This window comes from Mobula birostris, chromosome 15 (assembly GCF_030028105.1).
Source record: "Mobula birostris isolate sMobBir1 chromosome 15, sMobBir1.hap1, whole genome shotgun sequence".
Lineage (NCBI taxonomy): Eukaryota > Metazoa > Chordata > Chondrichthyes > Myliobatiformes > Myliobatidae > Mobula > Mobula birostris.
The window spans coordinates 3,439,156-3,466,084 of record NC_092384.1 but is presented as its reverse complement, the minus strand read 5'-3'; the positions used below and the strand labels follow the sequence as shown (position 1 = coordinate 3,466,084).

At 40.4% G+C, this 26,929-nt stretch overlaps 1 protein-coding gene across 1 annotated transcript; it reads right to left on the bottom strand.

Moving 5' to 3' along the window:
* Window positions 1-5,157: 5,157 nt before the first annotated feature.
* On the bottom strand, window positions 5,158-25,170 carry LOC140210220 (tyrosine-protein phosphatase non-receptor type substrate 1-like). Its single transcript, XM_072279095.1, has 7 exons — window positions 25,122-25,170; window positions 23,843-24,154; window positions 19,826-20,152; window positions 19,320-19,427; window positions 6,320-6,366; window positions 5,750-5,851; window positions 5,158-5,582 (listed from the first exon to the last, which is right to left on the bottom strand). Exons 1-7 carry the CDS (start codon window positions 25,165-25,167, stop codon window positions 5,433-5,435), a joined length of 1,092 nt encoding a protein of 363 aa, XP_072135196.1. The 5' UTR covers window positions 25,168-25,170; the 3' UTR covers window positions 5,158-5,432.
* Between the last annotated feature and the right edge of the window lie 1,759 nt (window positions 25,171-26,929).

The following is a 26,929-nucleotide window of genomic DNA, read 5'->3' as shown; positions in this document are numbered from 1 at the left end:
GGATCGTATTGAAACATATACGATTATTAAGGGATTGGACACGCTGGAGGCAGGAAACATGTTCCCGCTGATTCGTGAGTCCAGAACCAGAGACCACAGTTTAAGAACAAGGGATAGGCCATTTAGAACGGGGTTGAGGAAAATCTTTTTTTCACCCAGAGAGTGGTGGATGTATGAAATGTTCTGCCCCAGAAGGCTGTGGAGGCCAAGTTTCTGGATGCTTTCAATAAAAAAGAAAATGGATAGAGCTCTTAAAGACAGCGGAATCAAAGGTTTGGGGATAAGGCAGGAACTGGATACTGATTGTGGGTGATCAGCCATGATCACAGTGAATGGCGGTGCTGGCTCGAAGGGCGGAATGGTCTACTCCTGCACATATTGTCTATTGTTTATTGTCTATTTAAAAGTTGCTACTCTGAATCATATCAATCGTAATCACAACACTATGTTAATGACATAGCAAGATTTTTATCACAAATAACTCTTCCAAAATTGAATTTGAAGAACAGAAGGGATTAGCTAAGCTTTTTCCATTAAAAAAAAAGGTTGAAGAAGCTTTAGGATCACTTCAAAGTAATAAATCTCCAGTAGAGGATGGTTTTCCTACTGAATTTTAAAAAACGTTTAAACATTTATTAATTTCTCCTTTTATGGAGTTAATATGCCAAGCGAAAAAAAAACACATAAACTTCCAGAATCTTTCTCGACAGCGATTGTAATAGTATTGCCAAAAACAGATAGAGATCTTTTAAAACCGGCATCACATAGGCCTATTTCTTGTTGAACACGGATTATAAAATAATAGCAAAAAAATTAACTTGGTAGATTATCTAAATATTTACCAAAATTAATACATATGGATCAAACAGGATTTATTAAAAATCGATAATCGGCAGATAATGTGCTCGGCTACTTACTATAATTCATTTGGCACAAAAAAGGGAGGAAATGTGTATGTAGTAGCCTTGGATGCAGAAAAAGCATTTCATAAATTGGAATGGGATATTTTTATTTAAAGGTTTATAAAAATATGGGTTAGGAGTACCTTTTATAAACTGGATTAAAACCATAAACACTAATCCTAACGCTGAAGTAGTGACAAGTAGTCAAATTTCAAACCATTCCAGTTATAAAGGTTAACTAGACAAGGTTGTCCATTATCACCTGTTTATTTGTATCAGTGACAGAGCCATTAGCAGAATTAATTAGAATTGATTCAGATATTAAGGGTTTTAGAGTTAATAAGGAGGAATATAAGATCAATTTATTTGCTGATGATGTTTTGATTTATTTAACAAACCCACTGCATTCGTTACGTGAACTATCTTCTAGATTGGAAGAATATGGGAAAGTATCAGGGTATAAAATAAATTGGGATATAACTGAAATCTTACCTCTTACTAAAGGAGAGTATAGTCAATGTCCATTAGCAACCCAATTCAGATGGCCGATAAATGTTATAAAGTATTTAGGTATAAGACGTGATAATGATATAAAGAATGTATATAAATTTAATTATTTACCACTATTTAAAAAAAATCAAGAAGATCTTGACAACTGGATAATATTACTAATAGCATTAGTGAGTAGAGTCAATGCTGTAAAAATGAATATATTTCCTAGATTACAGTATTTATTTCAAACATTACCAATACAAGTGCAACAGATTTTTTTTTCTCCCCAGAGTTAAATAACTGTGTGAGGAAATTTCTTTGAAAAGGTAAGATGTCCAGAATATCCCTGGAAAAATTGACATGGAAATTTGAGTTAGGAGGTTTACAACTTCCAAATTTTAAGAATTATTATAAAGCAAATCAACTTAGATTTATTGACGAAATAAAACCCGCGTGGATTAGAATAGAATTAGATAAGATAGAAGAAATAACACCCGCAGGTTTTACATATAAATGGCAATGTAAATGGCTACGGGAAAAGGAAGAACCTCCTATATTAAAACATTAGATTGATCTATGGAATAAGGCAAACGTTGATGATGAAATGAAGAAATCGTTATTAGACCTTTGTTCCAAAACAGACTTATTCCTTTTACAATGATAATCAACTTTTATATCATTGGTACCGAAAAGGGATTAGATGTATAGGAGACTGTTATGAAGAAGGTATATTGATGTCCTTTGAAAAATTAAAGAATAAATATAAAATATCCAATAACACTTTCTTTTGTTACCTTCAATTAAGGGCTTATTTAAGAGACAAACTGGGTCAAACAATGTTTTTGCCGAAACCTAATGAAATTGGAACTTTAATTCAAAAAGGAATTTATGTATAACCTGATTCAAAACCAGACACTTAAACTAGGAATCCTTAAGTCACGACAAACATGGGAAACTTATTTGAGTAGTAATATTGATGAAACAAATTGGTCAAGACTATTTCTTGACAGTTGACAAATACAATAAATGTTCGACTCAGATTAGTACAATATAAATTTTGCAGCAATTATATGTTACACCGCGAAAAAAAAAGATTAAATTCAAACTTATCTGATCAACGCTATCGGTGTAATCAAGGAATTAGTACTTTTTAATATTCTACTTGGTCCTGTTCCCAAATTCAACCTTTTTGGATAAATTTAAGAGATTTATTGGAACAAATTACTGGAACTCAACTTCCACATAACCCTATATTATTTTTATTAGGTGACATTGAAGGGATAAAACCGAAACTTAAATTGAGTAAATACCAGAAAATGTTATAAAAATTGCATTAGCAGTAGCCAAGAACGCTCTTGCAGTTCCTTGGAAATCGGATTCGTATTTAAGTATGGATCGTTGGATAAATGAAAGTTTTAGCTGTATTCTACTTGAAAAAAGTACTTATAATTTAAGAGATAAATATGATACATTTTTGAATATTTGGCGCCCTTATTTACAAAAGATAGGTTGGTACTTATAGGTGCACCGATAATGAAGATGTTGGTCCTTTGGGGAAAGAAACAAATAAATATATTATTATTATTATTATTTTCGAATCCCATGGAGCATGTGGAGACCTTCCTTCTTTCCTTCTTTTTTTCTTTTTCTTTCTTGTCTTTTAGGTAGGGGTATGTATCGGGGGGAAGGGTTAAGGGGAGGGGGGAGGTTAGTTATTATTATTTCATGTAAACAAGTTTGAAAACTCAATAAAAAATGATAAAAAACTATAAATTTGTAAACCTCCTCTTTTAAAACATTATCCACTAATCTGTAAACAAGTCATAAGATTATATTATACATGTAACACACCGCGAAAGGTTTCACTGCTAATATAATAGTCTTTTGGGGATACAGAGTTTGCGTTACGATGAGAAATAACGGGTGTTTTGGAATGTGAGCTGGGTCCTTCGTTCGGCGGGATACGAAGAGAGAAGACGCAGCAGATAAGGAGAACTGGTCGTAGGATTCAACCCTGTGGAAGACCATTATTCGATTGAACCAAGGGCGGAGATCAACTGAAGATTGGTGAATATGAATTTTGGGAAGAGTTGAGATCCAACTTGTGCACATTTGACTGTTAATTGCATTGGGCCCTTTGTGTTTTCTTTGTAAATTTATTTTACTAACATTTTAGTTAAGTTAAGATTCATAAATATAATTAATCTTATCGCATGTAGTGAACTGTTTGTTATTTCTTGGCATCGAGTCGTAACAGGGTTGCAAATTACACAGCATCCACACAAACCACAGCCAGTCAGGGGAGCAAGGTGGGTTTCATATTGTAGAATTTAGATTATGTTTATCACATTATTCTTTGCTCCTTGATTGCATAAATTAATGCATTAGCCTTGATATAGTGCATATTATTTGCCCGTATATGTTATCCTATGATGGAAGATGGCACTAGAATTTGTCGTAAAAAGCATATACCTGTTGTGCAATCTTTTAATATACACAATGAGAAATTGTCAGACAAGTAAAAGTCAGCATGCAAAAACCTATTTCGGAATGAACTGACAGGTACAGTTGGAGATATCTTAGCCCATGTTTGGACAGGTGCACAATCGTCACAGTTCCGTTAACAGAATTCAGTAGAACAGAGCTGCAGGAAGATCGTGGAAGGCTGCTAATTCATTGGGTTGTAGTAGGAGATTAGATTTTTTTGGCCAATGTTGAGTGCGATTTAATGCAAGGGAAATTCTAAACTGTATCAAAAATGTATTTTCAATCAGGTGGTAGGACCTTTTTGAGGAAGTGGCATTACTTATCTTTAAATGTGAGAATGCAGATAGCCCATCATTGAATGGATGTGGAAAAATCCTTAGGAAACAGTCTCCAGAGGTTGCTAAGGTTCAAGGTGGACAAGAAAATGACAGCGTTGTTCTCAGAGTTGGGGTAGAAACTGGGGGAATTAAGATTTCGCGGATGTAAACCTCTACTCTGTAGAGCGAGAACTGCTGACGCTCAGATGTGGAAAGGAATCTTAAAATTGAATACGTTTATAGTTGATATGTTCTGATTTCAGATTGACCGGTATGATGACAATAGCGGTTCATACAGGATACAGAGTGTATGATTGCAGTAAAATGGGGCTGCCAGGTATAGGAATTTGTTGTCAAAGTAGTACAATGTGGACAAATTATGTTAAGATAGGTAGACACTACGATCTACATGTAGAGCAATAGTGAATAGACAATAGACAATAGGTGCAACAGTAGGCCATTCGGTCTTTCGAGCCAGCACTGCCATTCACTGTGATCATGGCTGATCATCCACAATCAGTATCCAGTTCTTGCCATATCCCCATAACCTTTGATTCCGCTAACTTTAAGAGCTCTATCCACCTCTTTCTTTAAAACATCCGGAGACCTGGCCTCCACAACCTTCTGGGGCAGAGCATTCCATATATCCACCATTCTCTGGGTGAAAAGATTTTTCCTCAACTCCGTTCTGAATGGCCTACCCCTTATTCTTAAACTGTGGCCTCTGGTTCTGGAATCACCCATCAGCGGGAACATGCTTCCTCCCTCCAATGTGTCCAATCCCTTAATAATCTTATATGTTTCAGTAAGACCCCCTCACAGCCTTCAAAATTCCAGAGTATACAAGCCCAGTCGCTCCAATCTTTCGACATATGACAGTCCCTCCATCCCAGGAATTAACCTTGTGAACCTGGTCAGTAAGCATATATCGCTGTGATATACATTACTAAAATTCCATAGAAGGCCAACAGTGTATGTCTGATGTGTAAGAATGTGTAAAAGCGAATTTTAATATGATAATATTCAAAGCTCAAAAGCCTTTGAGCATCTGATTACAAATTCTCGTGGAATAGATTACTTCGTAATGCACAAAGTCCGTTCTAGCTGATGATATTCTGTCGAGATTTTGAAAATAATGACAGGACGATTACGGTAAGGTGCAGGAAAGTCGAAGTTCACAGGCTAAAGCGAAAGCACTGCAAAATTTCATCCATCTTTGCACATAGTTACGCATTCATTTCTTGTTTACTTGTTGTTGATGACTGATTTCCAACTTAGCATATTCCGAACTTTCGTCATTGCGTTCAAACTTTCTTGGCTTCTGTGAATCCGCCAATTCCAAAACGGCATATGTTGGATTATTATTGGCTGTCAATTTCCTTGTCTGTAAGTATTGAGTAAAATAATTACTATATAGCAAATGTAAATTTAATCGTCGGCATATGCATTCGTAAGAGGCATGAACACGTGGTGTATTGGTTTGTTAAACTTTTGTCGATGTCATATATTCACTTTGACATCATCGTTGAACTTGCTTTATGCTCATCCTACCTGGATGTACAATACTGAATCATCTTCAAAGCGGGCCTCTTTTCGTTTCGTTGACTTGGACCAAATTATTGCACTGTATTGCACCATATCGTTTAGTGGAACCTAGAAAAAAAACAGGAAAATGGTATGCCATATGTACTTTACTGCATGATAAATTTAGCAAAATTCTTGCGCATGCATAAAACATCAAACCAAGCACTGTAATAGTTAAAACACTGAACATGGAATATACTAGAATGACATCAGATGCATTATTCATTTGTCTATATCGAAGATGCTATTTAGTGTGTTGGATGTGTAGTGGCGGAATAGTTTAATGGGATGGACAACAGAAAATACCACAAAACATTTTCAAATTAAATGTAAAAGGCGACGTCCTGCGAATATTTAGTATGTATTTCCCACTCCCAGATATGAAAAGAAACGTTTACTGTAGCGTGGTTATTTATTTTCCTTTTACTTAAATAAAACAATGTGCCTGAATCTCCGGAAAAGAGCCATTTCACCTTTGGCTTCACAGTCGTACATTTATACAGGCGAACCATGATAGATGGAATGATGAAAACCTACCTGCCTTTCAACAGGTGGCGTTTGTTCCGTTGCTCCCCCTGTTCCTGCTAAAGAAATAATTGAACATTTCACAATGGACTGTTCATCTTTTTGTTCAAAATTTAACTGATATGAATCACATTCAATTCAACGATGCTGCAGAACACAATGGTTAGTTTACTAACGATGCTGCAGAACACAATGGTTAGTTTACTAAGTGCCGTTACTAAATGGAAAGCTTTGTCTCATATCTTCTTTTCACTTTTTATTTAATTACAGCATACTCCCTGTACGGTGCTCGGTGAGTTCAGCTTGGTAAAATCTTTAGTCAAAAAGTATATTCGTCTTTATTCATAATGGCTACATCTTTCGAGCAAATAAAAGTAGGATTCACCTTAGAAGATCTCTTCGTTCTCATAATTCCACACAAGATTAAGCAAATATACACCATGTGAAATGAGTGGGAGGAAAAGTTCTTTCTCTCAATCACGCTCAAACGTGAAATGGCATTTTCACTTTATTGCTAAAAGCAAGGGATCAAGTGAGTATCAATCCGATTTCTTTTTTGAGGAACAGCCCAGTCGCATTCCTGTATTACCTTCCACGATCAAGAAGTATAGCTGATACTGCGATGTTTTGCAAATTTGTCGATACGTCTTTTGGCGCTGTAAAGTTTCGATACAACACTTAATTTATTCACATTAAGGAAACTAATATCGTTGATAAGATCTCAATTTGATATAAATACTCTAAAGTTTCAATCAACTGTGAATACTGGTGTACCCACATTCACGCAAATTTGTCAGTGATTAACTCAGCTGGAAATGCCATCGAAGGAGATTCCCGTAGTGGAGCTGACTTGTGCTGACAGATTACTAGGCTCAACATAATATGACATTTATTAGTCTAGTCTAGAAATTTATGATGTTTTTGCTACTTAGTTCAAAACATGCTATATAGAAAATGTTGAGCATTTATTTCGTTCTTAATCGGACATCACATTCCGCAAAAGGAGAAAAGGAGTGGCTTTTTCTTTGTCTTCAACCAGGTGAAGTCAAGTAAAAAAATAATTATTATGCCTATTCGTGTACTCATGACCTGTGATGGTGTTCCTTCGCCACTGTAGAATCAAATCTACATCAATATATTTCGGAGTTTTTTTGGATTGTTGAAGTGCAGAACAACTCTGTTCCATAACATGGGACCTAAAATACTGCTTCCCTCTGATTAAAATTTCCATCATACAATTTTCCACTCTCTAATTGTGGCTTCCTGCGCTGGTACAAAGAATCCAAATGCATACTTAGTAATTCGTAATTTATGCGCATTCCACTGGGAAGTTAGCAACTTTCAGGGTTCAATATAAAATTCCGATATTTTAAATAATTTACCTTCGTTTTCTTATTAGGCACTAGAGGCGGTCAGTGGGACTAGGTGACAGTTAGCGTTCGGCATGGACCAGAAGGGCCGAGATGGCCTGTTTCCCTGCTGTAATTGATATATGGTTATATTTTATATGTTATATTTAAGTGGGAATTACTGCAAAGTTTCTGATCTGTGATATCGGAATTTTGTATTTGTTTGTTTACAGTAAAGAACCACAGACTTGTCTGTTGGGTATTTCAAACATATTTTAGATTTTATGATTTAGCAACAGCTTTGAATGCATTTCGTTTCCCTTTCTAATAATCCCTGTATCTCCGTCTGTCAGCCTTTCTGTCTATATATCTATGTAAAGTATGTTTGCATTTATATATGTATGCATGAATGTAAACATATAAATCGATCTAATCTATCTATCTACCGATTTCACTTTCTGTTTATCTGTCAGTCTATCTGTCTATCTGTCTTATCGATGGAATGATTCTTTAACTTGAATTGTCAAACGAAATTTTCTTTCTGCAGAATCCTGACGACATACTAAATATTGCTTATGTTTCTAAATTGAGATTAGATCTACGGTGCTGTATCTTTCAATCTCTTTTCAAACTTACTTCCTTATAAAAATGATGGCTGGTAAAACACAGATCGGAAGGCTACCGCAATGTCCTAAGGATGCTACTAAATATTCCCGTTTTGGCATTCCTTAAAGCATTTTCTCACTTATACGACGAAAATTTCTTGTCATTCAATCAAACGGTGCATCATTACCACTGGCAAATACGCCTTACTCGCCGTTGCTTACAGCTCTTCCATTTATGATTTGACTGAATCGAAAGTTATTGATGACAGTGTGATGGGCTGAAGTGTTGGTTCAACAGCTTGGAAAAACGAAGATAAATCAAAAGAGATGGAGAGTGCGTGAGAGATTACTAGTCTCCAGAATAAACAAAAGGCAAAAAAAAATAGTAATAGTTATACATTTAATTTCTGATAACTAGCTGGCAAAATTTAAGAAGGGTAATCAATACAAGACTGAAGGTCTTATATTTGAATCCACGTAATATCTGGAATACTGTACATGATTTTGTTCTGTAGTTAGATATCGGCAGGTATGGCGTTATGGGCATCACTGTGCCATGGCTGAAAAATCATTGTTGGAAGCTTAACAATCAATGATCCATATTGTATTGCAAGGAAAGGAAGGTGGATAGAAGGGCTGGGTAGCTATCTTGATAACAAACAGCAATAATATCCATTTAAAAAGCCCAGAAGTTCAGAAGATGTAGAATCCTTGTGGGTAAAGTTAAGTAAGGGCAAGGCTAGAAAGCATGACGTGAGTGATATACAGGTATCTGAGCGGTTCAAAGGATATGGGTGACAAGTCATAACAGGAGAGAGAAAAGGCATGTTTAAAAGAAGGTTAAGATACTCATCTGAGATTTTAATATACAGGTTGAGAAAATCAGGTTGGTGCTGGATCCCAAGAAAAGGAATTTTTAGAATGCATATAAGACAGCTTTTTAGAACAAGCTTCAGGAAAAGAAAATTCAGCATTGGGTGTATTGAATTGAAGATATTCAATTAAGGGCCTAATGGTAAAGGAAACCTGGGGAGGCAGCAAGTATAGTATTGTAATTTGAGAAGGAAAAGCTTAAATCAGATGTATCAGTATTACAGTAGAGTTAAGGGATTTAAAGTAGCATCGGATAAGAGGGGGTACTAGCACACATGACACCATATCGGCACTAGTTGGTGTTGCTTGGAGCAATTCAGATGGTGAAATATGTATACATTCCAAAGAACATACTAAAGTGACCTTAGCTGGCAAGTCAAGTGCAATACAAATGAAATCAAACGAGAGTGCATATAATATAGCAAGAAAACTGCGAAGCTAGAGGATTTGGAAGTTTTTATAAACCAACAGAAGATAAGAAAAAAAAACACGAAAGAAGAGAAAAGAACGAACATGAAGGAAAACTCACCAATGGTAGTAAAAGAGGATACCGACAATGTTTCAGATATGTAAAGAGTAAATGAGAACCGATCATGGTAGATAACAGCTGGACGAGGTGGACTACACGTCTTTGTCCTGAAAGAGGTTGCTGAGGAAATGCTGGAGATATTAGTAATGATTTTTAAAGAATCACTAGATCCTGGAATGCTTCTAGAGCATTATATGAGTTCATTAGTTGGTAGGATGTAGGAACCGTTTACCTATTTATATATCTATTTATTTATTTGTGTGTTTACTTGTTTGTTTGTTTGTTTGTTTATCTATCTATCTATCTATCTATCTGATTAACTGTCTATTTATGTATCTGTTTACTGAGATGCCGCGTGGAATAGGCCTTCTGTGTCATAAGGAGGTGGCTAGGAACGGACCCAAGAGCAAGACACAGATACTGAAGTACTAGGGACAGGACTAGTATACAGGGCGAGGGCAAGGAGTTGGACAGGAAAACCGGGAACCAGGAGCAGGACTGGACAAGAGAGCTAGGAGCCCGGGTTTGGACTCCGAGCCAGAGACTGCACAAGGACACAGACTGGGTCTTGCCTCTGCCTCGAACCCCAGAACTAGGCAAGGACGAGGCTTTGCTGGCACGCAGAACGAGGCTGGAGTCTTCAGGCTTGAGACTAGAGACTAGAGGCGAAGCTTGGCAGGAGGCAGGAGGTTGGAGTCTTCAGGCTTGAGGCTAGAGACTTGAGGCTAGGCTTGGCAAGAGACAGGAGGCTAGAGTCTTCAGGTTTGAGGCAAAAAAATTGAGGCGAGGTTTGGCAGGAGGCTGGAGTCTTCAGGCTTGAGGCTAGAGTTTAAAGACTTGAGGCGAGGCTTGGCAGGATGCGGGATGCTGAAGTGTTCAGGCTTGATGCTACAGACTTGATGCGAGGCTTGGCAGGAGGTTGGAGGCTGGAGTCTTCAGGATTTAGGCTAGCGGTTAGAGATCTGAGGCGAGGCTTGACAAGAGGCTAGACGCTGGAGACTTCAGGCTTGAGTCTAGAGGCTAGAGGCTTGAGTCGAGGTTTGGCAGAGTCTTCAGGCTTGAGGCTAGAGGCTAGAGAATAGAGGAACCTCCTGAGCAGGGCACGGTACTCCTGAGCAGAGCGCAGTACTCCTGGGCAGGTCGCGGATCACCACCCGACAGAGGCAAGGGACAGGAAGGGAAAAAAAAAAAACAACCATAGGTAATGGCAATGCGGCCTCACTTACCGGACAGAGGCAAAGGTTAGGAAGGGACAGAACCAACCGTAGGTAACGGCAATATGGCCTGGCTTACCCCACGGAGACAAAGGGCAGGAAGGGACAGAACCAGCTGCAGGCTAATGGCAAGACAGCCTGACTTACCGGCGGAGGTAAGGGACAGGAATGGAGCTAAGTACGGGGTGGCTCCAGGACAAGACGGAAGGCGAGACGAGGCGAGAATTACCAGCAAGACCAGGCAAGGCTTCAGGCAATGCAAGGTGAGACGAGAAATTCAGGCAAGGCGAGAGTTACCAGCAAGACAAGGCAAGGTTTTTAGGCGAGGAAACAGAAGGCAGAGGAAGGGATACAATGAATAAGGACAAGAACAATCTAGCAGCCACGCCCTGGTCTCTGAAGATATATGTTTAACCAGCCCCAAAGAGCATCAGCTGCCTCAATTAGAGCTCAACAAGAACAGAAACAGGGTAGACAGGAAAACCGGGAGCAAGGGTCGATAGACCGGACCGGGAACCGGAATACGGACTTCACGGACCGGACCATGACATTCTGGCCCTTCGAGCTGTGCCACCCTGCAAACCCCGATTTACTCGAGCCCGGTCAAGGGGTAATGCACAACCCACAATGAATTTACTATCCGACACGTTTTTGGATACATTCTACGTGGAGAAACCAGCAGCTGACGTCGGAATTGAACTCCAAATTTAGACGTTATGAGTATCAATATGCCGGTGATGTTTCGGGTAGGCACATTCTATAGACTAAAGAGAACATTGTTTCCTTAAAAGGAAATCTTGCCTGCCATATCTGTGGGAATTGTTTGATGGGCACAACAGAAAACGGAGAGCATCGGTTGTTATTTTCTTGGATTTTCAGATGGCATATTTGCAAGGCCCGAAACGAGGCTGCATATCACAGAAAGGATGCTATCATGGGTAGTTTGGTTAAGAGGAATGTGATGAAGAGTCAGAATAAAGGGGCCATTTCTGATATTCTGCTTGTGAATATTAGTGTTGCACAAGTATCGATGCTGGGACTGCCTGTTTGCACATTATATGTCAATGATGGAACATCGATTTTGTCAATGTTGTGAACGATACGTAGGTGGCTGCAGGGGCAGATAGTGTTGAGGATGGACGGAGTCGGCAGTAGAACTTAGAAAGCTTAGGGGAATGAGCAAAGAAATGGCAAATGAAATAAAGAGCAGGAAAGTGTATGGCTATACACTTTTATAGAAGGAATAAAGGTGAATACTATTTTCTAAACGGTGAGGAATGTTCATATGTCAGAAGTGCAATAGGACATTGCAGGTCCTCGTGAATAATTTCGCTAAGCTTAAATTGTGAGTTGAGTTGGTGGTCAGGAAGGCAAAGGCACTGTTAGCATTTACTTCGAGAGGACTAGAATACAAAAGAAAATATATGATACCAAAGCTTTATAAGGCATTATTCATACCGCACGTGGGGTGTTATGAACAGTTTTGTGCACCATATCTAAGAAAGGATGTGCTGCCATTGAAGAGGGTACAGATAATGTTCACGAAAATTATCCTGGGAATGAAATGGTTAACGTATGAAGAGCACTTGATTGCTCTGGGCCTGTACTAGCTGACGTTTATAAGAATGAGAATGGGCGTGGGGCGGCCATCTCATTGAAAGTTATGGAATATTGAAAGACCTTGATAGAGGGAACGCGCAGATGATGTTTCCTGCAGTGGGACACTCGCGGACATGAGGATGCAGACTCACAGTAGAAGGTCGTCGCTTCAGCACAGAGATGAGAAGGAATTTCTTGAGGCAAATGATACTTGATTAGCAACGGCATCTGTCACGCTATATCGTTGGACCCAAGCACAGGATCACACAGAGACCCAAAATGCCTGCAAGTGAACATTCTAATAAGAGTCAAGTGTTCAGGGATAAGTAACTGGACAGATGCAAAGTCTCGGAAAATTAATCGCAGACACCCTAGAACAACGGAATCTTAAATGTAAACTTACAGAGACCTAACAATAACACGTAAAACACTCAAAGCGCAACAATACAGATAACTCTAAGGCATAAAACGCAGAGCATACAAAACAAAAGCAACCGAAAAATACTCAGACTTTGGAATACTCTACTGACGACCTGAGGTCGTAACAGATCCCGTCTCACTATGCCCGGCACCGGACAGCCAACGATTCTCTGGATGCAAACGATAGATTTATGAAATAAGGCCAGGATGCAAATATTCATGGAAGGAACGCAACACCATCCCTCCGAATCATATCCCTCCCAGTCTACCGAGAACTGTAGTTCTTCCCTTAATATCCGAGAATGAAGCAGCCTGTGGACTGTGTAGACAATTACACTGTCTGAGATCCTTGGTGTGAGGAGATGGCTTAGGAATCGGGGCCAATGGGCTACAAAGTAAAAGTTTCAAACGTGGATACATGAATGGTGGAATGTATTCTCAGACAGCAGGAAAGTTGTAGCTTGTATGTGACCGGGTTAACTTCCCTAATGACTTGAAAGGGGCTGATTAAACGAGGGGCAATTTTGCGAGATTCGAGTTTAAGACGACGATATTTAGGGGGAAAGTTGACTCAGACCAGAAGATTGGAAGTCTGTGTGGGGCGCCCGTCCTTCCACGGACACTAGAGCAATGTGTGATTAAGTGCCTAGCGCAAGGACCCAAACACACTGCAACACCTGAGTCCGGAACTAGTGACCTTCAAATCACTAGACGAATGCCTTAACTACTTGGCCACGGGCCCAACATATTTAGGTGATATTTAGGTGAAAGCCAACGCCACTGACCAATATAGAAAGAGCGGAGCGGCTGTCTCTTTCTGTTCACCTTGGCCGGTTGCCGGGATAAACTCGCGTCCAGGGTCGTTCTGGCTTTCAGCCACCTTTCTTTTCAGCTCTGAACAAATTGCTAGGCTGAGGGGATACCAAACTTTGCCTCCGGATCAAGGAACAGAAGAGGCTGAAACCCAATTTGACATTCGAAAGGTGTCATACGCAATGATGAATTTTGAAATGTATTGATGGGCGAACTGCCCGCAGATTAAATGGTCATCCAACATGATGGATGAACGGATACTAGGCAGTGACGTTTTCGCTCCAGGTCATGGTTCATCCTCTTAGTCTGTCCATTAGATTCTGGACTAGTTCCTGAGAATTGGAGGGTGGCTAATGTAACTCCACTTTTTAAAAAAGGAGGGAGCGAGAAACCGGGGAATTATAGACCGGTTAGCCTAACGTCGGTGGTGGGGAAACTGCTGGAGTCAGTTATCAAGGATGTGATAACAGCACATTTGGAATGCGGTGAAATGATCGGACAAAGTCAGCATGGATTTGTGAAAGGAAGATCATGTCTGACGAATCTCATAGAATTTTTTGAGGATGTAACTAGTAGAGTGGATAGGGGAGAACCAGTGGATGTGGTATATCTGGAATTTCAGAAGGCTTTTGACAAGGTCCCACACAGGAGATTAGTGTGCAAACTTAAAGCACACGGTATTGGGGGTAAGGTATTGGTGTGGGTGGAGAGTTGGTTAGCAGACAGGAAGCAAAGAGTGGAAATAAACGGGACCTTTTCAGAATAGCAGGCGGTGAATAGTGGGGTACCGCAAGGCTCAGTGCTGGGACCCCAGTTGTTTACAATATATATTAATGACTTGGATGAGGGGATTAAATGCAGCATCTCCAAGTTTGCAGATGACACAAAGCTGGGTGGCAGTGTTAGCTGTGAGAAGGATGCTAAGAGGATGCAGGGTGACTTGGATAGGTTGGGTGAGTGGGCAAATTCATGGCAGATGCAATTTAATGTGGATAAATGTGAAGTTATCCACTTTGGTGGCAAAAATAGGAAAACAGATTATTATCTGACTGGTGGCCGATTAGGAAAGGGGAGGTGCAACGAGACCTGGGTGTCATTATACACCAGTCATTGAAAGTGGGCATGCAGGTACAGCAGGCGGTGAAAAAGGCGAATGGTATGCTGGCATTTATAGCGAGTGGATTTGAGTACAGGAGCAGGGAGGTACTACTGCAGTTGTACAAGGCCTTGGTGAGACCACACCTGGAGTATTGTGTGCAGTTTTGGTCCCCTAATCTGAGGATAGACATCCTTGCCATAGAGGGAGTACAGAGAAGGTTCACCAGATTGATTCCTGGGATGGTAGGACTTTCATATGAAGAAAGACTGGATGAACTGGGCTTGTACTCGTTGGAATTTAGAAGATTGAGGGGGGATCTGATTGAAACGTATAAGATCCTAAAGGGATTGGACAGGCTAGATGCAGGAAGATTGTTCCCGATGTTGGGGAAGTCCAGAACGAGGGGTCACAGCTTGAGGATAAAGGGGAAGCCTTTTAGGACCGAGATTAGGAAAAACGTCTTCACACAGAGAGTGGTGAATCTATGGAATTCTATGCCACAGGAAACAGTTGAGGCCAGTTCATTGGCTATATTTAAGAGGGAGTTAGATATGGCCCTTGTGGCTACGGGGGTCAGGGGGTATGGAGGGAAGGCTGGGGCGGTGTTCTGAGTTGGGTGATCAGCCATGATCATAATAAATGGCGGTGCAGGCTCGAAGGGCCGAATGGCCTACTCCTGCACCTATTTTCTATGTTTCTATTACTCTGACAATGGGACCATCAGGGATGACTTACAAAATGCTTCTCAGAATTTGGATGTAAATTAAGGACATGTGTCAGAAAAAAATATCAGTGAGAAAAACGTGTACAAAAATCCTGCTGTATGAGAACTTCAGCGGTTTTTCAAGATGATGATAAGTTGGATCGAGGGATGGATCGGCAATCTTTGAAAAACGTATCGACCACAACTAAAATATTGGAAAAAGGATGTAATGGGGGCAGACAGTTATAAAAATGTAGAGAAAGCTGAGACAAAGGACCTGAAGGAATGGATAGAGGTTGAAGAAAGTCTTCATGTGAAGAAATATGATCTTAACGAGTACGTATGTCTGAAGCCTGCAGGAAACATCCGTATGTATACCGGGCACCCAGTATCTTCTTTTAATTAACTCTAGAGTCCACGTGATATCCAGGCGACTTGTTATCTTGGAATTGTGACCCCATTAGACAGGACAAATAATTCACCTGTCCTGCTGAAGGGTCCCTGCACAAAACATCATCAGTTCTCTTTGGTAGATGCTGCCTGGCCTGTTGAGCTCCTCCAGCATTTTGTGTGTTGCGTCGATTTTCAGCATCTGCAGATTTTCTCTTGTTTGTGAAAGGAGAAGTAATCGACTAGGGGCACCACCTTCTGGAACCTGGTTATTTCTTCAAAGTTTTGTCTAACTTGGGAATCAACATTCCGGAAAATGAGGGCCATGTCCATTTCTCTAATTAACCCTTCAACGGGTTCCAACGTGTCCACCATTACCTTGGGCTCGAATTGTCTCTATAATGCACCAGTCTTCTCATTTGTATACGCAGTGCGATATATTATAATAAAATTAAAACGATTAAAAACAATAATCAGCCGGCTTACCGGGTATTATTTCTTTTCTCGTCCCGAATAGGAAATAAATTATAAGCGTTTATCGGGTCCAGTTTTGTGAAAATAGTACAAAAATTCAAACGCTGTGTATTTTAGTGGCAAGGATAGGGATGTTTAACGGTTATTTTATTAAACCCCCTATAATCTATGCAAGGCCGCAACTCCCATCTTTTCCAGTTACAAAAAGGAGCACTGTGGAGGGTTTCAGTAACCCTGGGTCGAGTGCCTCATGAATATATTTGTCCAAGGCCAGATTTACAGGTCCTCATAGGGGAAAAAAAAATCATCGTGGTGGTCGACGGCTTCCTGATAATCACAGTATGGCACAATCATACACGCTGAACGGGAGATAGTATAGTTACCATCTGTTCATTAAAACCCTCAAGAGAGTCGGAATACTTTTTGAGATCACCCAGGGTCGCAAGCTTGTGAATGTTAAAGGCAGACTTGGAAACACGGGTGACAGACTTGAGAACGGGGGAAGCTTCCGGAAGGCAAGCAGTACGACAGCTGGAAACCCCGTCCAGGATATTGCCAGCAGACCAGACGATAACGGGGCTCTGCTGCGGCACCCACCGATACCCTAACGTGAGAGAGATCTCAGGGGAACAGTTAATGTGAAATCTAAGAACTGTACCAGAATGGCCCCGTATCTGAAAGCGAGTGTGTCACTGAACAATGACATAACCGTTTCTCGCTCAAGTGGTCTACAATCAAGGACGGTGACTGTCCAGAAATTGGGACTGCCAACAGTCGGGAAACCCCCAGATTAAAAAAAAACCTGCGGAGCAGGAGTCTATAAAGTTTCCAAAGGGCCAGTCACTTGCAGCCCAGGTAATATACAGGACACATATATCCCAGAGGTCGTAGGATTAGGGATATATTTGGGATCATTACAGACATCCTTCTACTGAACGGCCCTTCGAGCTTCCCGATCTCTCAAGACAAGTTGGGCGCAAGTGCTCGTTTTTTTCGCAATAAAGAAACTGTCTGTCTCTCACCCTCATGTCCCGCACACAAGGGGTGAGACGGGTCCTGCCGAATTGCGTGGTCTGCTCGGTTGCGGATGGGGAAGCTCGCAGTCAGGTACTTGGAGAGTAGAAATTGTGGTTGAAGAACAGGGAAAATGGCAATCATATCTGGTGAACTCGCCATGACGCCCCAGCTGGCCCTTGGATATTCGAATATCGAGTAGGGGAGTGAAGTCAATCAGTCCATTAAGGTCTTGAACCAGCTTACGTCTCTCCAGTTCGCCCTTCAGCTTTGCATTTAGACCTCTGCAGAACATGACAAAGATTTCCACCCCCCCCCCCCTCCTCAAATGCCAGTGTCTGACTCACAATATTCGAGTACTCGGTCACGATCTGCAACGCTCGTCGCTCCGAGAAATCTGCTAACTCACCTTCCCCACCCCACCCCCTTGCACGAAAGGGTGATTGAAGACCCTTCTTAAGGCTTTCGTGAACGAATGGTCGAGTATTCGGGAACATCTGTCCCTCATAGCGCCGTAGACCACGCCAGAGCCTTCACCGACAGTAGGAAGATCATACATACCACGTTGCTACGTTCAGTGGGAAACGTGAAAGGCAGCGAATCGAAGACCAGATAGCACAACGCTGGGAACCCACGACAACGCTCAGCGTTCCGGGATTGGACGGGTTTATGAACTTTCGACAACGTCTGGCACATTTGGCGATGTTTCTGACTGCGTGGCTCCGTGGGCCTCTGAGCAGGGCTTGTACGACAAGGCCAGCTGTTGCAGTATCTCTTCTTGCCGACCCACTGCCCCAGTTGCTGTGCCAGAGCTGACCGAACGTCGAATCCTGCTGGATCCAGGATCTCGTTCGTTCTGTCACGTTACATCGCCGGACCAATGCTCAGGATCACACAGAAATTCGAACGGATAAACAAAGCTAGGAATTCTATAAACAGTTCAAAATAGTGGAACTCACAAGGACATGAATTGCTCCTTTTCACACTGCCAAAATATCAAAGGATCAGAACAACTGAGACACCGAGGGATTAGCACTCGAGGGCGCGAAAGAAGCCGTGCCCATCTGATAAAACCCCAGAATCATAACAAGCTTTCAAGTAACCATTCTAAAAGCGACAACAGTACAAGGATACTTAATTAGATACCTGCAAAGTTTCAAAGAATTAGTTGGAACTATCCAAGGAGAGTTGCAGTTTCTGTATAAACAAGAAAAGACCTAACAATAACTCATAAAATACCCGAATAGAAACAAAACAGATAATTATAAGTAAAAGCACAGCACACAAATAAGTGGGCAGTAGAAAACCTGGAGCTTCAGAGTACTCTACCGATGACTCGAAGTCGTGACAGGCATTGAGATTTACCGGGAGAAGGGAGGAGAATGAGGAGGAGAGAGACAATAAAATAGCAATGCTTGAATTATGGATAGGTCCAATAGCCTGCTTCTGCTTTATTTGTTATGGTGTTATGAATATATATGTTCCAGATTCATGGTTTAAACACTGCAAACTTATTTGAGAGTAATTGGTATCAAACAACCTTTCCATCGAAATTCCCAATTATTCAGTTAAGACTGACATGATGCTCATTGAACAAGTGATTTGTAACTGAATTGTATAAGGAGTATATACAACTGAAATTGCGACTAACTTTGAAGCAAGAAATCCATTGTAAAAGCTGAACGTTGCCAGACTATTTGCTGTAGCCGGTTACCAGCAGCTCTTGAGACAATTGTCAATTTTAGTTGATTCCTAAAGCACCCTTACAAGTTGTCTTCGTATATTAAATATTGCACTGTTCATTTGCTAGTGATGTCGATGTATGAGAGCTGTGTCTAAGCCTGTTATCATATTAATCTATTCCATCGTATTCAATTCAATTAAATCACGAAGATACCTCTGAAGCTGAAGTAAATTCAGGCATGCATACCTCTAAATTTCCTGAACTTCATTACACATGCGATTGTGATGAAAGACAGGAATAAGAATCCACATCCTGCGAATCCATAGATTATATTCCACCTTCTGCTCTTGAGACCTTGAAGGAAAAAAAAAAACACCAAATATCATGCAGAAATGTGATTTGTGAGTTACATTGAGTATTGTGGGAGCTCGTATCGATGTCCTGGCTCTACGCGCACACACACACATGCATACACACACACACACACACACACACACACACACACACAAAGCTGTGAGGTATCTGCACCAATAACTTTTAGATTGTTGATCTTTGTTGCATGTCGTTGCCCTTCTGTAGATCATGGTTTCCAGTTCAAATCTGACATTAAAGTGTTGTAGCACATTCCGCCTCAACTTTCTGGGACACAGCTATCTTTTAACACACTCATGGTGCTGTAGAATGTAACTAAAATAATCTGTGGGAAACTATTTCTGGATGTTATTTGTGATTAATATAATTAATTTGCTTACCTCGAATGTTTGTTGTACTCGTTACGCTCTCTGGAATGAACCTGATGTCGGTTTTTGTTTGTTCCGTAGGATGGTTTGCCAGGCAAGTGTAAGTAGTCCCACGCTTGACAGGCGATGCCTCCTGCAAAATGCTGGAAACAACATACAGACCACTTGCACTTAAATGCAATTTTGATTGTATCCCGGTCTCAATCATCAAACCATTCTTGTACCAAGAAATGTTGATGTTCTCTGGGTAGAATTCGGCAGTTGTACATACAAAAATGACAGCAGCTGAACCATTGTTTTCTGTTTCATTGTATGCAATACTTAATGGACTTGGCGGGACTGCGGAACAAAGTGAAAAAAAAAACAAGTTTCGAAATGATTAAGAACACCAATAATGTAAACCCCCGTCATTTCCTAAGAGATAAAACAAAACAATGTAAGTTATTTTCCATCACAAGCGCGTAGCTATTAGTTATTCACATCATTGAATCATTTAACGGTTACATTTTAACCTAAAGGTTGTCAGAGCCGGAGGGAGGGTAGTGGGGATAAGCTCCCACTGCCCCTGAAATGCTCCCAATGGTGTGGGTCGCAAATAGCCTATGACAACAAAGTTCATCTTCTGACAGTCACATGTGGCTTAGCTATTAACCCCGCGGAGCTGTTTCTCCTGACAGCTGAGGGGGCCAAGGCGGGAAGTTTCTGCCTTCGTTCTTGAAAACTCCAGTGAATACAGCCCCAGAGCCATCAAACCGTACTTAAATGTTAACCCTTTCATCTACGCGATCATTCTCGTGAACATGTTCTAGGCCCTTTCAAATATGAACACATTTTCTAAGATAACGGGGCAACCCCGATCTTACCAATGCCTTCTACAGTCGCGAATTACAATCTTTCTTTTATATTCTATTCCTCTCGAAATAAATGCGAACTTTTCTTCTGCCTTTCTTCCCACCGACTCGACATGCAAGGTAACCTTGAGGGAATCATGCACGACTACCCCCAAGTCTCTTTGCACCTCCGATTCCTGCATCTGATCACTGATTAGAAAACATTCCATGCCCTTATTTCTTATACCAAACTACATGACCATACATTTCCCTGTATATGTACACTCTAATCGATTTACTCAAGCAACACACACAAAACGCTGAAGGAACTCAGCAGGCCAGGCAGCATCTGTGGGAAAAAGTACAGTCGACGAATCTGACCGAGACCCTTCGGCAGGTCTTTAACAATTGACGCCGCCTTCCTGAGACACGGATCTGTGAAGATGTCTTAGATGCCTCGGAGGCTGGTACCCATGACGGAGCTGATTAATTTTACAACTTTCTGTCGTCTCTTCTGATCCGGTGCTGTAGCCACCACTCCCCCCAGCCCAAGTACCAGATTGACCGTGACATTGAGTACAGAAGCTGGAAGGCGTCAAGCAACTTTATAAACTGTCAGTGACACTTGGACATTTGGAGTAACGCCTGAAGTTTTGGTTCTGATTTCTCCCCCCTGCTGGACATATACAAACCCTGCGGTGATGGGAGACTGCAGCCATTGACCTTTCCTGCTGACCTGGGTAGTTCGCTGTAGTTTTCACCTACTGTGAGAGGACGCTGCACCAAACCAGACAGTAATGGCTGACTCGAGAATATTCTCTGCGATGGCAGTGTAGGATTGGTCTCTGGGGAAGATGGAGTTTTACCAATGGCCGCAAGAAATAGATCCTCTGTCGAGCCTTTTTTTTTAATGAAGAGCAAATGGTCTGCTCAAGGGAAGTCCCGTGAAATTAAGATGCCCATGAACCTGAGTTGTTGACCTGTAGAGTTGCCTATCGTCAGTGTGTGGGCAGGAGATTGAGTCTACAGAAAAAAATGCAGAGGAAATTTACAAGGATGTTCCCTGAACTGGAGGGTGTGACTAATGAGAATAGTTTGAGTGAACTTGGCCATTTCTCCTTGGAGCGACGGAGGATGAGAGGTGACTTGATAGAGGTGTATAAGATGTTCAGGGTCATTGATCGTGTGGATAGCCAGAGGCTCTTTCCCAGGGCTGGAATGGTTAACGTTGGAGAACATAGCTTTAACGTGCTTGGAAACTGGTACACGGGGTATGTTTTTTTTTTTCCAGCAGAGAAAATAGTGGGTTCGTGGAGGTGGATACAGTAGCGTCTTTAAAAGAGACACTTAGATAGGTATATGGAACTTATAAAAATAGAGGGCTATGCTCTAGGGACATTTCAGGTATTTCTAGACTAGGTAAATGGTCGACACAACCTTGTGAGCCGAAGGTCCTGTAATGTGCTGTAAATTTCTAAGTTATATATTTTCTGTTCTATAGTGTACTCCACCTGCAACTTTTTTTTCCCTGTTCCTGTCATCTAAGACCTTCTGCAGACTCCTCAATAACACCTGCCTCTTCATCTATCTTTGTATCTTCCCCCGTGGAATACCACTAATACCACCGGCAGGCAGCCAGAAAAATCCCCTTTCATTCCCACTCTTTACTTCCTGCCAATCAGCCAATCTTCTATCTATGCTCGCATATTTCCTGCAATACCATGTGTTGTTACCTTGTTCAGCCACCACGTGTGCGGCACTTTACCAAAGGCCATCTGTAAATATAGGTAAACACCATCCATTGACTCTTCTTTGCCTATTCTTCGTATTATTTCCTCAGAGACACATAACACCGTTGTCAGGTAAGTTTTCAAATTAAAGAAACCATACTGACTTCAGCCTATGTTATCATGGTTCTGCACGTATCCTGTAACGTCAGCCTTAACAATGAATTCCTAACCCCTACCAACCATTTAAGTCTAATTGTCCTGTAACTTCTTGGTTTCGCCTCATTCTGTTCTTAATGAGTGAGTGACATTTGCAGTTTTCCCGTCCTGCAGAACCATTCGAGATATGCTGATCTTGAATGGTCACTCGTGATGCCTTAACAATTCCTTCAGCAATCTCTTTCAGAATCCTGAGCTGCAGTCCAGTGTTATAGGTGATTTTTCTAGCTTCAGATCTTTCAGCTTCCCAAGCATATGCTCCATAGTAGTAGTGACTACCCTCACTTCTGCCCCTGACACTCTCCCATTTATGCAATACTGCTGTATCTTCCACTGTGAAAACTGACACAACAAAAAGTTATTGAGTTTGTCCACCATTTCTTTGTCTCCAGAACTATCTATCCAGAGTCATTTTACCGTGTCCCTATTCATTCTCGCCTCTGCTTTACTGTTTATATAGCTGAAACAAACTTTTTATCATTTTTTGTGTATCATTCGTTAGTTAACCTTCCCAATTCATCTTTTAACACCTGATTGATTTTCTGTTTCCCGATCGTCCAAATTTCCACTAATGTTGTGAGGACTGATAAGCCTTCTCTGTTGAATTTATAGTGTCCTTGAAATCCCCGCAGATGGTTGATTCATCCTCCATTTAGAATACACTTCTTTAGGAAGAACTTTCTAGCTTCTTCCAGAATGTTCTCAGAGGCTCCAGCTATTGCTGTTATGCTAGTGTCCACTTCCAGTCAATTTTCTCCCGCTCCTCACTCATGTCTCTGTGGTTCCCTTTACTCTACCCATTAGGTCTAGAGTTAACCCTAAGCCTAAACCTAATCCTAACCCTAGTATAGAAACATCTGATTCTAGCTCTTCTCTTTCACACAGTACGTTAAATTTCATCATATTATGATAATTGACCCATATGCGTTCCCCCACTATAAGCTCTCTAATCAAATCTGGATCATTATATAACAGCCAATCTAGAATTGTCTTTTCCCCTAGAAGACTCAACCCAAGCTGTTTTAAAGCATTTCGTAGTACATCAGAACTCCTGACGCAAAGGTTCACAACTGCAACCACCTCATGAAACATTATTACAGATCGTATTTACCGTTGAAGAAAAATTAGTCAAATTTCCTGAAGGCAAGCAGTGTACGAATCTGGCGCGAATAAAAGTATAAAAAAATCTAGACTACTACAGATATGATATTTTAAATATTTATAGAATGCATTTGCATTCAAATTACACCTACCATGAACAACTAATTTTGTTCCAGTTCCATTTGATATTGGTTCAAGCTGCTTCTTCACTCCGCAGTAATATAATCCCCTGTCACCGACGCTGATATTCAGCAGTTGAAAGGTGGCTTTTCCTTTTTCCAGCGGTGAAAAACGTTTTCTACTGTCATTGGCAGACTGCAGTAATCCTTGCTCTCCAACTTTCCACCAGTAAACATCAACGTCTGGGTTTTCTATCAAGTACCCTACTCCGCAATAGAACATTGTGCTTTCACCGACAACATGATTGCTGACCTTAGGAGACTGCGACACCTTAATCTGAGCTTCTGCAATTAAATCAAATAAAAGTCGTATATGTGACAAAAAAAAACATGCTGTTGACAACAAGGATATTTTTGGCAATAGGTGGTATTTTTTTTTAAATAACAGAGCGATAATATACATTACATGTGAACAGCAGGTTTTACTTCTTGTCGCCAACGAATAACGCAGTTTTATATCGCCGCAAGAATAGTGCTAATAATAATTAGTGGTGACCAATGTTCCTGTTGTATTAAACTTATTTTTCACTTCCAGCGTAAGCACTTTTACATACCTTCCTTTCTCAATTGAGTTTCTATTACTTCATCAACGCAACTTCACAGACATCTACTTTGTCTATTTTTTTCTTTATTTTATGTGCAAAACATGTTCAATGTGCCAATTAATTTATTTCGAAAATTGCCCGAAAATGACAGTAGGATTTTTATCAGACAATTTTAGAGGATATCCCTAATATATTTCACTTCGGAACTTTATCTGAAACATTTAGGACCTCGGCTCGGTTTCGATTACCTCTGCTTAATTCTCATCTACAATAATTCAAAAACATAATCCCAGCTGGCGTTGTAGGAGCAGCAAGAAATAATTAAAACGCTACATCAATTTTCAACATTTTTGTAAATTCAGCATTATTTGAGAATATTTGTGAAATATTACGTGGGAAAATATGTACATATAGTTGGTGACAGAGCAATGGTTGTACTGTGAAACTCACTCGAACGAATGTCTTCAGAGCACAAAGTCCTTTGTTGGAATTAACAGAATAAAAATTGTATCTGCATCTAAAACAAGATTTGTAGAAGAGTAAATACCATGGCTACCTCAGCGTTATCGGAAGGAACTGAGACACGATCTTAAAAAGTTACAATGCCAAACTCCTTCATATTTCCATTGAAAATGTAGCATTGGCATTTACTTGTTTTGGGAAGCAACACAAAAAGGAGAAATCATTAAGATAGTATTAATACGTACCAGAGCAAATGAGCTCAACGGCCAAAAACCATGAAAATGCGAGCATGTTTAAAAATGGAACTGACTGGCTGTAAGACAATGATACCGTCATTTTATTCTCTGGAGATTGATTTAAATATGAACTCATTTAAGTTCGCAGATGATGACGTAATCAGCTGTTTTTTTTTTGTCGAGCATGCGACTGGATGTGCAGTAATTACGCAATTATTAATTCCGACGACTGTAACGTTAACGCACATAAGTCAAAACGGAATGTTCCAATGCATCTAGTATTTTAACTCATGTACGTTTGCCGAGGATTAGTAATTAATGAAGGCGGCTGTTTATAAATAATAAGGAAGTATCTACAATTGGTTAGCCGCATTTAGCTGCATCGAGCTTTGCTTCTTTGAAGTAAAAATGAAATGATAAAATAGCGTTCTCATGAGATGAGCAGAGTACTTGGACTTAGACATCGTTGACGAGAATGGGGTAATCTAAAATACCATCTAGACTAGGAAGAAGACATCGATCAGAGCTTCAATTTGATCTTCCCTGCAGGACTTTTTCAGAAACTTAAAGCAATAACTCGAAGTGTTTCACAGAATTAAAAATCAATCAAGAAGACAGAGTGTTAGATCAGCCTTTACTCGAATTCACCTCGGAGAACAGAAGAAGAAAAAACAGTCAGGACACACAGTATATACATAGTGAGTGGGGGAAGGACACGTTTACCGAATTATCATCCATTGACTTCTGACATCAAAATATATATTTGGATCTGTTTCATTGATTGAGACACTTCTTGTGTTATCTTTTTCATAGTTGTTCAATGACCATCTACACTAACTGCGGCAAATAACGTCATGTTTTGTATAAATGGCTCCATGTCGGAATGGTCACGACGGAAATAAACTACCTCCTGCCTTCCTATGAAGGGAACAGAAGCGTGACATTCAGCGGTGCTATCAGATCCAACTAAAGCCGTTTTTCTTTTTTTTTAATGACGAATGTCAATATCTCTTTCATAATGTAATTTTGCTATAGATTATCAGGAATAACTTGATCATAATAAATTCGGTTTTTGCAAGTGGTTCAATTATTGTGATACTGAGCAATATTTCGTAACTTTAAAGTGGCATCATTAGCGCAAAGCATGGCCATGCCGTTTCTAATTTAATGTGCATTGCAACACTTTATATCATTGAATAATCATCGTATAATCTCCACTTAATCTAACAATAGTCGTGATGGAGACGGAAACTTTGATACAACAGTGAAAAATAGAACAGATTGTGTATGCACTGGAAACATAAAATAAAATAACAAACAAATGAAAAAAACAAAACAGCAACTTCCGAATGGCAACCGTCCCTTTCATTTGGTTTATTATCGTCACCTGCACTGATATAAGATGAAAATATTTATTCTGCATGCTTTTATAACAGGCAGACAATAACGTGCAAGGCCATTATGAGGAAGATTGTGAGGTCAAGAGGCAATCTCATAAGGAAATCGTGTGCTAAGGAACGGTTCAACTGTCGTATAATTAGATTTGTGTTCATATATCTCTTCTCACGCCACTGTCCGACTTGCGAACTTCGACATCTTACAGTTTCTGAAGTTTACCTTCCTTTCTCTCTTCTAACACCGTGATCTGCCTCCACTAATACTCGAAGCAGGACTAACTTATCTGACTCAAAGTTTAAAGTTCGTAGTACTGTATTGTTATTATAAAGGAATGCATATTACATATAGCTTTCAGATCGTCTTCTTACAAGCAGCCAGCAAACAAGGAATCTCAACAGAACACATTTAAAAAGTATACT